This window comes from Harpia harpyja, chromosome Z (genome assembly GCF_026419915.1).
Source record: "Harpia harpyja isolate bHarHar1 chromosome Z, bHarHar1 primary haplotype, whole genome shotgun sequence".
NCBI lineage: Eukaryota > Metazoa > Chordata > Aves > Accipitriformes > Accipitridae > Harpia > Harpia harpyja.
In genome coordinates this window covers 78,501,096-78,518,847 of record NC_068969.1, presented here as the reverse complement: position 1 = coordinate 78,518,847, position 17,752 = coordinate 78,501,096, and the positions used below count along the sequence as shown (strand labels likewise).

General features: G+C 38.8%; 1 protein-coding gene across 3 annotated transcripts in view; it reads right to left on the bottom strand.

The window, feature by feature from the left end:
- PIP5K1B (phosphatidylinositol-4-phosphate 5-kinase type 1 beta) overlaps nucleotides 1–17,752 on the bottom strand; it is a 124,375-nt gene that overhangs the window by 74,008 nt on the left and 32,615 nt on the right. For all 3 annotated transcript variants that reach the window (XM_052777776.1, XM_052777777.1, XM_052777778.1), the window contains 2 exons: nucleotides 14,419–14,497; nucleotides 13,714–13,782 (listed from right to left, as the gene is read on the bottom strand). In XM_052777776.1, coding sequence (XP_052633736.1) covers nucleotides 13,714–13,782 — 69 coding nt within the window. In that variant the 5' untranslated portion in view covers nucleotides 14,419–14,497. The remainder of the gene's footprint in view (nucleotides 1–13,713; nucleotides 13,783–14,418; nucleotides 14,498–17,752) is intronic.

Below are 17,752 nucleotides of genomic sequence, written 5' to 3'. Positions count from 1 at the left end.
GTTCTAACAAAAGTGGGGGTAATTGAAGTCACCGTAAGAACGAGGCTCTGCTGACCCAAAGGTTGCTTAAGTGACCCAAATATTGCTTCATTGGCCTTATTGTCTTGGTTTGGAGGTTGGTAGCAGATGCCTACTGTAAGATCCTCCTTGGAGATGACCCCTCTTCATCTTGACCCAGAGGCATATGATAGGGCTTCCAGAATTGCCATAGTTGACTTCTATATATTCAAGGTTCTCCTTAACATAAAGCGTGACTCCTCCACCTCTTCTTCCCTGCCTGTCTTTACAAAACAGCCTATAGCCATCCATCATGAACCTCTTAAGACACTTCCAATCTAACTGTAAGATCTAACTGCATTCAAACTGCTTCAGGAGTTTGAAACAGCATGCCTTATCTTCTGGGAAAAACAGTTACAAATTCCAGGCAATTGTATGTACATGCCAAGGCAACACAATGCAGACTAATGGTTTAAATGCAGATTCTGGATACAAATGTATTTATTAAGTTCTGCTTAACAGTCTATGCAAGAGGTGCATTAACTCTGGGGAATCCAGAGAGAAATGAAAGGAAAGAAAAATCTCTCTATAAAGATCTATACACAGATTGAAATGACTTAAATTCAACAAACACGACTTGCAAGGGAGAGAAGCATTCAAAAGGACAGTGACAAATAGTCATAGATACTGTATATACGTAAATTGAGACCATATCTGAAACTTTCTCATGCTGACTAGACAATCCTGTTGGATAGATAAAAAAAATGGCAGAACTCAGTCAAAATAAGAAATTAGCCAAGAAAGGAATTCTTAAGAAAAGAAGGAAGGAGTGAATAAAGAAAACCATTGGGAAGGGAAAGAAGGCTATCAGGAAGGGAGTATCTTCCCTTGACATGGTTTATATTCACCAGTATGAAGATACCATTTTGGTTCCTGTTTTCAGGTTTTACCTCCCACCCACCAAACAAGCAAGGGACTATCAGTGGAAGCAAAGAACACCAGAAGTTTCACGGTCAGAACTGCTTCAGCACTTGAACAAAAACATTTCAGGACTGGGAATTACATAAGAAGGGGTTCAAGTACACAAAACTACTCTTGTTATAGTTCTCGGAACAGCATATGCTAGAGTGACTGTTCATTCTTAGAAAAGAAAAGACAGATGTGTAGCTCCTAAATAATTAAGACTGCACATGAAGTAGAACTTCCACTTGAGTAACAGTTTAGAACAGGCAATTTGGTGGGAACAAACACCACCACCATTCTTAGACTGCCACTTTGACTATCAAAAAGCTTTGGCTTTGTGTCATAAGAAGATTCACATTTTTCTTTCCTTGAAAGGCCTCTATTCATGAATGATTAATGTCCAACAAAAGAAGTAGTTATGTAACTTTGATCAAACCAATACACATACAAATAGAGTTTCTGCTTCATGCCCATCTTGTTCACTGCCACAGCAAGGGACTACATCTGAAAGAGTAGCAGATAGCACACTACTGTATTTTATTAATGAGAGAGGATAAATCATTCAAAACCCAAACCAAAACAAAACACACACACACACACAAAAAAAAAACCCAAAACCAAGGCAGGTAACCTGGCAATGTGATTTCAGGAGGAGAACTCTGGATCATATTTCAAGCTCATAAAAAATTTCTGTAGGATTTCTGCAAATTCAAAAGAAGACCTACAGTCTCTGGGGGGCAGAATGTAAGACCTTCTACTAGTATGGTGCAGACCTTATCTACAAGGTTACCTTCTCGTTAATTTTCACTCCTATTTGAGTACCATTAGTAATCACCCATGGGGTTAACAGAAAAGCAATGTTATGAAATCACTCAGGATACTTTAATAACCACTTTCAAACAAATTGATAGTAGTTACAGCATGCTGAAGGCAATTGCTGGCCCAAAGTCAATTGTCTGTGAATCACTCTTACAAGTTAACCCCAACAAAGGCTGGTCACCCAATATCCCCTTAGTAAATGACTAGTTTTTGTCAGGCTTAAAATGAAAACAAAGCAAACCTTGGAATTTGTCTCAATACAAACACTTGTCTTGGTCTTATTTCTTTATTACTATTTTGTGATTAAGAATGGAATCCAAGGAAGAGATAAAAAAGCTGAGCCTCAAGCCTTAGGGGAAATGTTCTTGATTCATCCATTTTATTACTACAAAAACATATTTATTGGAAGCTACAAATGCAAATGGAAAAACAGAACTCTCTCACGCATTTTTCCTTACTCATGCACCTCTTTTAATGCCCATGAAGGCAGCAAAATTTAGTTTCAAACCTAAGCCCCTTATTTCTTTCAATTCGTCTTGAATATTCTCGTGCTGTAGAGCAAACAAAAAAATTCAGCAACCTTCTGTGCCACACATTCTCTCTTTTAGAGACTGAAATAAATTTTTCTTCCTATTAGCCTCATGCAGAGGTTCAGAACGTGGCTCTGAGTCCATGTATCAGCTGTAACTGTACAGCTGACAGTATACAGTGACTGTACAGTGACTCTTGGATCATTTAACCTATTATCAACACCTTCTGAAGCTCTAAGAAATGGAAGGATGAGAATAATCAGCAGGATAAACAACTTCAGCTGATGAATTTTAGACTATGAAACTAATTGGATTTGTAGCAAATGGTGCATACTGTGACAACTGCCTTTGCTACTGTCCTGGTTTCAGCTGGGATAGAGTTAACTGTCTTCCTAGTAGCTGGTATGGTGCTATGTTTTGAGTTCAGTATGCGAAGAATGTTGCTAACACTGATGTTTTCAGTTGTTGCTCAGTAGTGTTTAGACTAAAGTCAAGGATTTTTCAGCTTCTCATGCCCAGCCAGCGAGAAAGCTGGAGGGGCACAAGAAGTTGGCACAGGACACAGCCAGGGCACCTGACCCAAACTGGCCAACGGGGTATTCCATACCATGTGACGTCCCATCCAGTATAGGAACTGGGAAGTGGGGGCAGGGAATCCCCGCTCGGGGACTGGCTGGGTGTCGATTGGCGGGTGGTGAGCAATTGCACTGCGCATCATTTGTACATTCCAATCCTTTCATTTTGCTGTTGTCATTTTATTACTGTTATCATTATCATTATTAGTTTCTTCTTTTCTGTTCTATTAAACCATTCTTATCTCAACCCACGGGTTTTGCTTCTTTTCCTGATTTTCTCCCCCATCCCACTGGGTGGGGGGGAGTGAGTGAGCGGCTGCGTGGTGTTTAGTTGCTGGCTGGGGTTAAACCACGACAGCTACCTAAAGGTTAACAACAAAGCAAAAGTTTTACCATCCTCCCCTTGCTGATTAGGGTATTACTGTCTACTGCACAGGTGCTTTGGTGGTTTTTGTACTGAAAATGAAGACAGAAACCCACAAAGATGTTGCCAGTTTCAGACTAAACTGCCTTTTATTGGCTCTGATACTGTGGATCCTAACGTGCCAAGCCAAGATCTGTCCTCCTTGGCAGCATACAACAGCATAGACTTGAATGGGCATAGGCACACAACCTCATCTCTCTCAGTCCAGTCAAGGTCTTACTGGCTTACACTAATCTTCACTTCCAATGCTACTGCTGAAAAGGAGAGACCTGCTCTTTCTTCTCCAGTCCCCCAAATTTATGCATTGGTACTCCTCCCACTGTGCCAGCAAGTTTCTCCATGTCCAGCCAACCAGTTACAAAACAGCTGATACAACTACAAGTTTTCAGCAGAATCAGTTCCCTGATTCACATAAGCACTTAACATCAGCCACCCAGCTGAATAAAAAAAAATCATACCCTCACAACATAAAACAAATTGGACAGGGCTTATGTTTGTCTTTCTACTGGCTGCAGGAGGACAAGTGAAGTCTGAACTAGCAAAAAGCCTACCTCCTCAAAATTAATGTGTCATCACCTCCTGAACACATCTCAATGGACACTGAGTTTATACTAGCACAGTGCTTTGCACCATATGGTCAGCACACTCTTGTCTTGTTAGTGGGAACCCTGGATTCCTCTCCAATCCACAACCAGAATCAGGTACAGTCTCTCCCCACTCTAGGTTTTCAACAGAAGTTAGTTCAGGAGAGAAAATCAAGACTTTCACACAAATTCAGGTTAAACTGCAACTTATGCAGATAGTGAGAAGGAAAGCACGAAACCATGTGATTAAGTGTAATGTAAACTACAACTCCTGCAGCCATGCAAACTGAGAAATTGCCCATTCCATGTACTACTGCACCAGAGTGCCAGTATTTCAAAGCTGGTAGGGACACGTATCTTCCACCTACCACCAGCTGCCTGTTAAATGGGAACAGATCAGCAAAGGGAAAAGAGCTGCAATTCAGGAAGAGCTGTACTGGGGATAAAATGCTCCAAGTAAAGTCCCACAATTTCTAAACTGTTGAGACAAAAAGCCTCCCAGGCAGACTCTGCTAGAACCAGTTCCACATTCAACGAATGGGATCACCCTACCTCTTTAGATTGCTCTATATGCAAGTAATAGATTAGCAAATAATAGAGGGATTTATTGTAATGACTTTGTTATTTTTACCTCAAGCTACGAAATTCCTTCACTGTATCTCATAATGCTTATGTAATTCCACCTTTAGTATTCCCACATTTTCTACTTTAGTCAGTCTGCCTTGCTGTCCACAATACAAACATATTCAAAATGAAATTCAATTCTTCGTCCTGTCTACTGCCTCTCCACAGTTTTATCCCTGCATATAAAAGGTTAAATTGTCTTCATTCTGACGAAACGTAACTTTTCCCCTTTTTGTCAAAAGTTACTATAGATTTTCTCTGTATTTGTCATATGACATTGCTAAAAGGCCTGTAGAGATAAAAAATTATATGCAGAGTCATAAAGCATAACAACAATTTACAGGATGAAAACAGAATATAATACAGAACAGCAACAGTTAGGTATGTGGAATATCTGCATCACCGATAAAATATTCTAGCACCAAATGTGCTGTCTCATGAATTGCTGTTCTCTACAGATGGGTCTTCCACTCGCTCTACATCATCCAAGCTGAAATCCTTTTTCAGAGTAGCAAAATAAATGAGAACTTAAATCCTTTCAAATCGGGTATTAAGTTTGCGCATGATCCCACAGATGTACTAAGCAGTATTTTAACATAGCTTTTGCTACAGATAATTGCTTTCAGGCTAATTCTCTAAAATTTGAATTTGCTATTTTCATAAAAGAAAGGTGTTAATCAGGTACACATAATGTATGTAAAGGTAGTTTACATTCAGATAACAAAAAATCAACTGAACTGAAGCTATTTAACAGCTGTGCAAGTTAGGGACAAGGCTATTGAAAGGAGTGGAAAAGTCTGCCTTTTAAAAAAAAAACGAAAAAAAATCCAGGGATGACAAAAATACAGGTACTATAGTTCCAGAAAGTATATTATACATTGCTCAATAATGATTTCCATTGGAGTGTGAAGGTTGTAAGTGGCTGGCAAACCTAACTAACCACTGACGTGACAGTAAAGGATTGGTTCTGAGTACATAGTGCACAAAGACTTCAGATATAGTAAACAGCTTTTAAACAAATTTTTTTGTATTTTCTCTATATTTGTATGGGACTATTAATGACAGAAACCAAATCATTTAACAAACCATGAGCAGAGAGGAACGGAGTGGGATGTAGGCTTCATTTAATTTAGTAGAAGTTCCCTTCTACTCTCATTCACGAAGTTTTTTCCCATTCTTTTAACTCTCAATTGTTCTTTGCTAAGTCTTTATGTATTCCCCACAAGCAGCTCATGAAAAATATAACTCTAATATTCTTGCCTTCTTTAAAAGTAAATATCCTAGGGACATCCTTTAGGACTGCGTGGATGTAAACTTTGTCCTTGTTTATCTGTTCTCCCTTTTTATAACTCATTTTATTGCAGCTGAAGTTTGGCCTATGAACTTTCTGGGGCAAAGACGGTGATTCTTCCAGAAGACATCTGCCTTATTGCAGATGCTATAAAGCAATGAAAAAAAGGTGAACTCTGCCTCAGCAGCTCCAACTCATTATCACTCTGGAAGGCAAGATGATGTTTGCTTTCTTTCACCCTCTGTACTACTGTCATTCAAACAGGTTTTAAAATCTGCCTAATGAAACGGTAGAGATACCTAGTTATCACAGTTCTGTGTAAGACATAGGGACAAAAAGGCATCTGAGCAGAAGCCACCACTGATTAACACTGTTCTGCAGCCATGCTTCCCACAATGTAGCTGCCATTAGTTCATTTCTGTCTACTGCTGTCTGTGGAGAAGCCTGCTCATCTCCCTCACCAGCCCACTCTGCTGCTTAGCAGGACTTAATGAACTGGACTGGTGTAGTAGCTGTCTTCCTTCAGGCAGCATTCTCAGTGAAGTTAAAAAAGAATAAAATACATGAAATCCACAGGGTCTCACTTAGTCAAAATGATTCAAGCCACATGGGTTAATCCAGATGTGAATTTTCTACTACAAGTAAGCATTTGTTCTTCAGTTATAGTGGTTACTGTAAGTACCAGGAATCCATGCACACTATCACTCCCATGCAAACACAGTTTATCTTTTCCAGACTCCTGAAAAGATACAAAGTCTCTATAAATTGTGTAAACCCTTGAGCCAAACCACCTGAGATGAGTGCCTATTGAAAAACGGTATGTCATCTTCAAGCAACATTTAAAAAGAGCTCTCTTTGAACATTAGGAAGTTGCAATTAGATTCAAGATGTATGTGTGGTTATTGCCTAGTCCACTGCTTCTGCACTAGAGCTCTCTTGTCTTTGAGTGCCTGCTGTGCTTACAGTCCCATTGAAACAACACTTCTTGCAGCTGCTTCTGCTGAAGCTTCTGGAGGTGGCTACCCCATCTCAGCATGCTCTCTGCAGCTGCCATATTTGAGCTATCGATTTCCTTTTACATTACATCACAAACAAGGACATAAAACCAGCATTACTAGAAAATCCCACTGACTGAACTAGTTTTAGTGTTCCTCCACAACTTGTAACCATGGGTCACTACAACCACAGTACTCTTTCACTCTTCCTTCAGTTCACACTGTTTTTCTATCAAATATTTGACCAGCTGCTGCAAGTCACAGTTCATGAAGCTGGACTTCTGCCCATCACCCTCACCTCTGGATCTTGCTGCTGGAGGGGGCAGGTCTAGGGGTGTGTGAATGTCTTTTACTAAGTTGTTCTTTCTTCCTACAGAACAAAAATACCTTAGTGCTGCTAGTCTGCTTTGCAAGAAGCAGCTGTGACCTCCAGAGGAAAACTCTACCCAATGTTTTTCTTATAATAAGGCAATCTATAACTCAAAATAACCAGAAAGACAGACAAGTATTTATTTGTACAATGCAGATGTAATTAGAAATGGTCCCATAGACCTAGAAAAATGAAGGTATGCAGCAAAGAGCAGAAATATCCAGGGTGTATCTCTTCTTTCAGAAAGCTGAAATTATACTGGTCTATGCCACATTCTTTGGTCGGTCTTTTTCTTTGCACCCCAGAGCGATGTCTCAATACAAACTAAGGCAGCACTACATGCTGTTCTATATAGTGTTGGCTGTGCTTTTTAAATTATACATATCAATAGCTGTGCTATTAAAATATAAACAGTAGAACTTATCTTTTTCTGGCATACTATGCTGAATGCTAACATAAATGCTAGATCATTAAACAAGTGCAACTGATAATATTTTGTAATTTTTTTCCCCTCTTTATATAATTACTGTTCAGAGTTGGTAAAAGTAGTTTTCTTGTAGTTCTTTGAATAATTCATTCTTCCAGCTCAACTGCTATATCAGAATGATTTTCTGACCCAAGCTGAATCTGATCTCCCTTTATTTTCCAAAATTGGATTCAGGTGACTTCATGGCTTTCAATTCATTTTTTGTCCATTTCAAAACATTTATGCCAAAGTTTCAGAAGCGGTCGTGAATCCAAGTGCTTTGGTTCTTCTCTCTATCTCTCCAAGAAAAAGAATTTGAGACCTGTAAAGTTGGTAGTAGCCATTGCTCCAGGCAAAGCCAGTGCAGACAGTCATTTCAATATCTTTACAGATGTAAAAAGTGCTCAAAAGTCTGCCATTGAAGACATAGGTCCCAGTGCAGCAAAAACTCCAGTAGCGAAGTTTCAATGTCTGCAAGAATAAGTACCCTACGTGCAGATATGAGATGCAAGCCATAAGCCAATGCCAAAAGTGATGCAGCAATGCTGCTCATACATGTTTGCAAGGTCTAACAATAAGTAGCTGGCTTCCTTTATCCAAGCAAATTCCCTTTGCTCCTGGGCAAACTGACTCACGCTTATGATAAGCAGTTTTGAACAGGTTACATAAAGTGCTTGTAATACACTAAGCAGAAGAGCCGCAAGATATGTAATAATGAGAAACAAAGTCTAATTGTATACATGTGTGGCAGCCTTCAGATTACAAGTAGAGATTCTGGTAATCTAGTCGCAGGTTTCCACAACGAGTACACTATATATATCTGCTTTGATTTCTGGTATGGTTTTCTTTGTCACACTTAATGTGCTTTGACAGACCTGTCTGTGCCCCATTCTTGCCACCACACTAGTATTAAGCATAAGAATGCTACTGAAATCTGTTTTGTCAGGAAGCAGATTTAGGGACTACTGTGTGATGACATCGCAACACAAAAGCTGCATATGTGTCAGCAGCTTCTCACAACAAAGTCTGCAAAGTATCAGGAAGAAATAAAAAAAAAGTGGCTATTGCATACTCCAGACTTCAGTGATAAGACTGTGATGGATATCCAAGAGAAGCTACAGTCTGGTGACTGCATTTTGTTGCCAGGCTCCCTTGCTACCTTTGCTTAGGATCTTCAAGCGTGAAATGGAGCAAATAACTACAGCCTCTCTCCCCCCCCGCCCCGCCCCGTTTCTCTCTGAAAAAAAAAAACCCCAAACAAACAAAAAACCAAACCAAACCAAACAAACCCAACCCAAATGAACGAACCAACCAAAAAAAGCCCACCCTCAAAGAGCTGGCCACAGTTTGCATAATTTAAGATTTCTTTGATTTCAAAGTTATTTGAATCGTCTACCTTAAAAGCTGCATTGAATATGTATCTGTGAAGTTTCTCTTCCATTAACTAAGTTCTTTGATTAGAGTGGCTGAAATTTTTTAGGTGATATTCACACTGTAAACGTAGCAACTTCCTGAAATTTACAGATACAAAGAAAAACCAGGAGGAGTTTCAGAGACTGTAATGCTTGTAGCAAATGACGGCAGCTGAACAGCCCAATAGACCCACCTTAAATAACACCATTTTAAAGAGAGGATATGCAAGGGAAGGTTGTGGTTTTCAAAAGAAAACCAAAACCAAACAAACAGAAAGTTGTGTTCCATCATCTCTCAAGGACTTTGACTAAAGAATATTAGACAATTAAAAGCCAGAAGAGCATTTATGTCAGATTGCAGTGGCAGAAAAACCCAAAGTTAAAAAAACCCAAAAACCAACCCCCCCCCCCCCCAAACCCCAAAACCAGAGCTGAATGAAGAAGCATGATTCATAATAGAAACTGTGCCATTGTCTTGGTCTGTTTATGCATTTCAGAGTCTCAAAGGATATTGTAGCAATGCCCGTGCAAGGCCTCGCACAAGGTTTTAATAATATAAGATATTTTCTTGGAGCTCCAAGGTGTTTACATTCATGCAGCTGGCAAGTCAGATTTTCTTCTGCCAGGGAAGTGGGCCAAAACTTGACTATTGTAGGAAATTGAAGAAATGCAGATTTAATTAATTCAGATAAAGATGTTACCTACCTCTATTTTAGCTGAGCTGAACAAAATCATAAACAAAATATTGGAAGAATCTAAAGTCCCAGAAATGCAACTGATAGGCCTACAGACTACTTATTATTCTGGAAAGCTTTAACCTGGATGAAGTCAGAGATGCTTTCCTGGAGAAAGTTTGTTTTTACCCAACTGAGGTGAACTTTAAAACAATGAAAAACAGTCATTACTCCAGATGTTTGTAATATATGGATAGCTCTTATAACTAATCTACGTAGATTCATGACACGTTTGGAACATATTGCTACTGCACAGCAAATATACCAGAGATCAGGAATAAACTTTTCCATTATAAACAAGATTCCTTCTTCCCCCAGGATCAACAAGCAAATAATACCTTTGGGAACTCTCCCCAGGCCAAACTATGCTAAAGAGTTACAGCTGGCCAAAAGACACTGATGCATACATACAGGGAAAGGACAAGCACATTTTGAGGATTGCCCATTTTCACCAGTGAATGATTAAGATGCTTTTTCTTAGCACAGAGCTACAAACTTATTTATCACAGTTAACTAGTTGACAGAGATGAGCTGCGCTAGATGAGAACATCACCCTCAGCAGTGCACACCTTGACAGTACAAACAGAGTGCAAAAGGCAGAATTACAGAATAAAGAGGGAGTGGATTAAGGAGTCTTTAGTTACCATCACTTTTCCTGTTTGTATGCAATTTATATATATATATATATGACTTAAGCTGTGCTGACATAATCTTTGCATGCTATTATGAAAGATGAATGGACACAGGTTATAATTAAGTAAAATGCAAAATTGTTTAAAACAAAAGGTTATTTTGCTTTTTAGATCAGATTCAGGATCGCTCCCCCTCACCCCCCACCCAATGCAAGGAAAATGTAACCTTTCAGCAGTGCAGTATCAATGCATCCCTTATCCCTAAAGATTTCATTTTATTTTGGGCGTTATAGACATTCCAGCATGCATCTGAGTATCATGTAGTTTTTGCCACAAAGCGACTGCAGATCCTGAATCAGCAAGCCCCTTTGCAAGTGCTGGGAGAGGATGAAGAGGCACATTAGCATTTTGCTCTGTGAGAAGATAAAGAGCCCAAGGAATATTTTAAAGTGAACACCAAACCACACAGCTCATGACACAGTTACTGTTACTGAGTCCTCATGTAGAACCAGTGGGTCCCACAGCACGAGACAATGGCAGGATGACCTTAACTCTTCCTTCACTAATCTCTCTGCTTTGCAAGGGTGACCTTTTACCCAGGGTGAGATTGAGACTGAAACTGTCATCACATGTCAGGATGACTATCTCCCAGAATTATCACTAGAAATCCCTTGAATTACCCACATAAAACTTGACATCACAAAACTTTTCTAACGTCTGTGTTTCTGAACTACATGCTAGCTACTGATTCTGCTTCCAGCTATACTATTGTTCCGGTGAAACCCTCCATGCCCACATCTCATGACACAACTTCTTTGGCTACCAGACCTTTTCAGGAGAGCACATGGCCAGTAAGAATATTCCAGGTCAAAGATACATACCACTACCTCAGGTCCCATACCACACAGTCCTTCACAAACTTACTCAGTCCCATTTTAACAGCAGTTATACAGCTGCCCTTGTGCTATACATTAGAGGTCAAAGCAGAGCACAGAAAAAACCAGAATTGCCACAATTCAAGCCAAGGTACTGTCCCCTTTGCTTTTCTAAGCTGAACAGCACAAGCTTCTTCACCTTTATTATGGTTTGGTTTTGGTTTTTGTTTGAAAAGTGGAAGTGAAGCCTCTGAGCAATGAGTATGGGTTAGCAAGCATGGTCTGACTTCAGAACTGCATGAGTATCTCACCTAAGCGTTTCCACTGCGATCAACAGCAGTGGTAGATGGGAACAGGAACTGCCCGAGTAGCTGAAAAAGCACCAGCTGAAGAAACAAGCTCTTCCCCAGCCCAGATTTCTGGAGAAAGTGGCACAGGAAGTCACAGGACAGAACTGCAAGTATTTTCCAGCCAGACAAACCAAGTGCAACAACGCATGACTGGAGAACTGTAAATGTAATACCTGTATAAAAGAGTGAAGAAAAGTGATGTGGGCAATAAAAGACAGGCGGGGTCTTAACTGTAAACAAGACTTCAACAGAGCAAGATCTCCTTGTGAAAGTTACCTAAAAATATGGAATTAAATGGGAAATGGCATGAAATGCCTCTGTCAAACACGGGTCCTCACCCTGTAACCAACTTTCTAGACATATGCAGTGGATTCCTCTGGACTTCTGTAAAGAATATGAAACAATGTTACATGGAATATCTGAAGAAGGTGAGAATTGACAGGAAGTGTAAGGCTTGCAAGGAATTTGGCTTAAGAGGAGAGATACATTGTTAAAAGTTAAAGCATCAGGCAAAGACATGCTACCAGTAACCCCTGCATGGATAAATTGTGAGGTCAAAATTTATTAATTTTTTTATTATCAGAAAAAGCAGGAGCATAATGATAATATTTGGTAATAACACTAAACTATGGGGCATATGCAACACAGGATCTTGAACACAGAACAATTGAGGATGTAAGTATAAGAAAAGGAATTAAACTGGCATAAAAGACAAGTACAGACAACTGGTGGTTCAGGGGAAAGGGCAGAATTTGGAGATGATAGTCACAGTGATCTCCTGATGTGATGTGGTTGTGAATCCTAGGTTTTGTCAGAGATGTGTTTCCAGTAAACACACAGAAGAATTTGTGCCATGGTGAGATGTCTTTACAAGGATTCCCCTAGAATATTGTGAATTTAAGAGCTGAACAGAACAGAGAATAGCATGTAGGATGACTGGGGGGAATGGACACTCACCTGTGGTGGGACTACCAGGACTGGTCTTGTCTAGTCTAGCAATATAAAACTGCAAAAGTGTCCACCTCAGGCACTGAATTTCTTTTCCTTTCTCGTACTAGATGTCAAAAACAATTTAGACTTCAATATTTTAATGTCATAAGCTGGGAGACTGAACATAACCTATATCTAAAGAGAAAAAAAGCATTTTTTCAAACATTATTTACTTTCATTTCTGAGAAAATTATCTGGAATGTTAAGGTCACCCAGATACTGAAAATGTAGCTACCAACAAAAGGGGTGGGAAAAGAAATAGTAGCTTATTATTCTCCTTGACTTCACTAGCAGTGCTGTACGCAACACTCAGAAATGCAGGACCCTAACCCATGTTATATACTGTGCTAGACTACAGAAATTAAGAAAAAAAATCACCGCTCCTTTGAGGTGATCTGTCAAGAAAATTATCAAATCCGGCAGCTAACAATTTGATTGTGTAAATATGTATAGAAAAATGTGCATTTATAGCTCCCATTAGTTATCAGCAGTGCGAGGTGGACCTAAGTAATGCTGGTCCCTGACAATCAGTGACAGAAAAACAAAATCGAAACCAGTATCAGCTACTGTTACAACACCTAAATAGGCCTCTGCTGCTACCATTGATGCATGCTCCTACATTAAATATGTCCTCCCTTAAACAACATTTCTTTTTTAAAAAACAAAGCAAACAAAAAGTGTACTGTTTGGCAAAGCACTGAGGAGGTGGTAGGGTAGGTTTGCAGTCCAGACACATCGCATAAACATTCAAAGTGTTTGGGAACTTACTGTACTAAATTTCTGACAACAGTGTTTATGCCCAAAGGTGTATCTGTTGCTAAGGGCAAAGAATTTCCATCTATCTAGCAAGAGTGTATACTTCAAAGCTGTACTGAACAAGCTTTCAAATAGTCAGCTCTGCAGTGGGTAGAAATGTCTTATGATTTCACAGAAGGAATAAGGTACTTTCAAAAAAATCCATAGAATGTGTTTTGTTTGTTCTTGTATTTAGTCAGTTCTCCAATATATTTCACCTACAGCAGGTTTGAATTACCAATATGAAGGGAAAAACATGCAATGAAAATGTTGTAAGTCTTATTTACCTTTTTATATGTTTTCTCTTCATTTGGCTTTCCAGCAGTAACATCTCCATTTTCAGTAACAGACGACATCTAACAACAAGAAGCTTAAGTTATAAAAAAAGTACTTGCTTTAGAGAAGTAAGTGTTCAGAAAACATCATACAATTTGTTATCCATTTTTTGCTAAATTAAAACTTTTTAGAGGACAGCAAATCACCAAGATCAGTGACATATCTAGGATACTCCTGGAAGGATTTTCCAGGCATACTAAAAGGACAGCACTGCCCCAGGAACATATTCAGCATATGCCTGATTCTACATGACCCTCTATTTCTTTTTCCCCACACCAGTATGCAGGTTTGCAGGAAGACGTTGCAGTGAAATCTTGCTCCTCAGCAGACTGCATGAGATGATCTTGAAAGGTACAATGATGGTCAAAACTATGAAGCTTCTGGGCCAGATATCCAGTGGCATGTCTCAGAGGTCCAAGGCCTTTGGCTGCATTGACACGCTGTATCTCCTCAAAGGAGCAAGGAGATACTCAACATTGCATCTTATCATGGCTTCAAAGTAATGCTAGATCAAGAATAAACCAATAAGTTAGAGATCACTTGGGTCAGACACTCTTAAGTGTGGCTGCCAAAGTGAATAAAACAAAAAGCTACAAGGACACGTTTTAAAATCGTTCTAGATTTTGCGAACACTTTCACAATGGAAGTATACATACCCTTACGAACAACAGGACAAGTCATGTGGAGCTGAGAGCAAAGATCAAGCCATTCATGGGTGTTAATGTCTTCTAGAACCTATTAAAAGAAATATCTGTCTATCACTATGCCATCACAAATTTACATCTCGTAAAATAGCTTTAGATTTCTTTTTTCTACTATTCTTCAGCCCAAGCAAGAATCCAGCCATGAGTGATGCTTTTCAAGAATCATCTCAAATAACTTGGTTACTAATGGGTCATTTAATGTACTTAGAAACTAGTAGTATTACACAGGATAGAATCAGTGCAGTCTAATTTCCCTTTGCCCTACATATTTCACTACTGTGGTACAAGCAACCCTACAATAAAACATTTATGTAGAGCAGTAGACATACATGCTCTGGAGTGTTGTTTAATTACATGCTCTTTTCCAAAATTAAATACTAAACCTTATGATCTCCACACACTTGGGATAGCCCATATTTTAATCCCACCAAAGCCAAAAAGATAAGCAATAGGAGTGATGGTTTGGAGGACTGCACACTGAATAGTTGTAGATAACAAATAAACTCATTTTGGAAGTTTTCCATAATGGTAGTTACTATCAGCATAATTTCTGCGAGTAGTCTTGTTGAGGTCAGCTATTTCATAGTTAAAATGGTTTGACTAAACATATGAGAAAATATTACATAATCAGATATTATCTGATACCTCTTTAGAATCATGTCTCCCTCCCATCTTCCACATCTGTTTTAAGCCACATCAGTAAAGCTGTTTTTCAATTTAATTTGTCAACCACACAGGAAGCAAAAAAATCTCATTTGTCTTTAATCAGTACAAATAGCATCTTGTACATAACTAAAAATTGATTTAAAAAAACCCCCACATTCCCAGGCCTCATTCACTGAATTTAATTTTCCAGTAATGTGAAAAGTATACATAACACAACTAAGAAACCTTTTCATAAAAGGCTTCAAAACCATATTTTCCTCCTCTTCAGAGAAGCAGACTATTAACTGCACCTGAGATTAAAAAGAAAAAGGGACAACAAATAGAACTGGATTTTCTGAGAACAAAACAATGCCTCCTTAGAAAAAACTCTTTTAACATTACAGACCAGTATTTTCCTACTGCAGCTAGCTACATTCTTCATTGTAGCCTTCATGCAATTAATGTATCTTCATCACCAATTCCTTTACTTGGATGATTTAGATTAGCATTATCCTACACATCAGACTCCTACGTAAAGGCAACAACTCAGTTTTGATCGCTTTTAAAACTGAGTGTAGTTTATCTAGCTTACCTATATTCACACATTTAATATTAATTAATACTCATCCATGCTTGTAACTCTATCAGTACACAAACACGGACATCAAGAACTTCTGTTAAAACAGCTTTTGTAGGAAAAGAAATGTCATTTTAATCACTAGTAGGAAGATGACCATTTAACCAACTGATCCCTGGGTAAAACTACCAAAAAAACCCAAACTGTTTTTCTCCACACACCCCCAAGACTATCGATATAAGAAGATGTTCTACTACTCCCCAAACTTCCTAAAATATGATCATACATACTCAACAAAAGCCAAATATGAATGCAACATGGGAACTTTCTTTCAACAAGAAGTTAGCTAAAGAAAACACTCATGCCAGACATGGAAGAAAAGCCTGTTTGTTCCCAGCATAGTCAAATAAATTATTCAGGAACACTTCATTCATGTGAAAATACACTCCTGTAATACTGCCAAGGATAGGAAAACAGACAATGAGATCCCAAGTTCAGTAACCACCAAGTACGAAAACTCATACACCATGAAGAAGGTAAATTTTTCCTATCTATGCCAGTTTATTTCATTCCTAGAGGCATCTAGAATAGAATTATTCCAGTTCCTAATCTTTTGAGAAACAGAGCACACAGCTCTAACTTAACTGGGTTTGTGTTAAATCTCTTTCAAGATCTTCACTGTGACAACTGTCTCCTATTCCATGCTAATAATTTTTTTGCAAAGCAAGCATTACTTCATGTATTTTCTCCCTGCTCTGCAACTACTTGAAATGGTACAGGGTGCCTTCTCACGTGCTTTATATCGTGCATAGCAAGAGCTACTGTCTCAGTCCTGCTGAGGTTTAACAGTGAAAAGACAGGTCACAACTTACAGTCTTGGACCCACTTCCAGGCTAAGCTATAACTATTTATTTATTTATTACAATAGCAGGAAACCACTGTAGCTAAAGCATTGGATCTCTGCATGTATCTGACAAAGGGCAGGCTCACAATAAAGTAAGACTGGGGGGGGGGAGGAAAGCATACAGTCTCAAAAACACTGTTGGTATTCAGTGAAAGACTGGGCTATAAAAATCTCCTGTTTAGCTTCTTAGATGCCAAACAATCTACCCGATAACAAATAAGAGAAACATTAAAGTCCAGTAGAAATTTAAAGAGTATATTACCCAAATGCTCTTGAAGCGCCAACATTTTGGTCATGAGTCTTATTCGCAGCAAAATCTAGCTTGACATGTTCAGTTCCTGAGACACAAGTCTACAGCCTTCAGTTCCAACTTTCTGCTCAGAACATCTCCTTGTCCTAAATGCAGACTTAAAAGAATCACACCCACTCAATATATGCTTCAACCTTTCAACGAAAAATCTGTGTTTTACAGTTTAGTTTCTCACACTGGATTGTTTAATCGTATGCTTCTTAACTAACATGAACTGCAATTTCCATGATTCTGGGGAAAAAGTTGCATTTCCCCCTAAAGCTACAGGAGCACCTTTTTAATTTGTCTGCCTAGCCAGAAGCCTGCTACGTCAGCACCGCCCAGCCCACCATGCAGCCGGAGTTTTGAGAACTGAGGTGACACACAGCAAATGCGAGCTTCCTACCCAGCTTCTCTTTTTTGTTTCTGAATTTTTAATTGTATTTTCCTTATATAGCAGAAATTCACCTTTTACTGACAGCGTAAGGCATTCATTTTGCCAGATTATAAGTAACTATCTGTTTTTACACAACCTTAATTGCTTAGGCCCAGCTCACAGGAACAGGTACTGGTACTAACACTTGAATGGCCTTTCAGCTCAATTTCAAGTGAACTTTATAATTCTCACCTTCAATGAAAGCCAATATCCATGACAAATGCTGTCGTTAGGTTCCTACAGGCCTCACACATTTATTCATCCAACCAAAAATTAGTTCTGCCTTCTTTGCATTATCAAGAAAACAGTATTTGTTTGAAGAACGCATTTCTTAGCATCTTTAGATCATTTTCTTAAACAAATAATTTTTTAAAAGTACTGATAAAACATGCTATTTAGGAATCACATTCCAAATACAAGCCATGTAGCTTTACA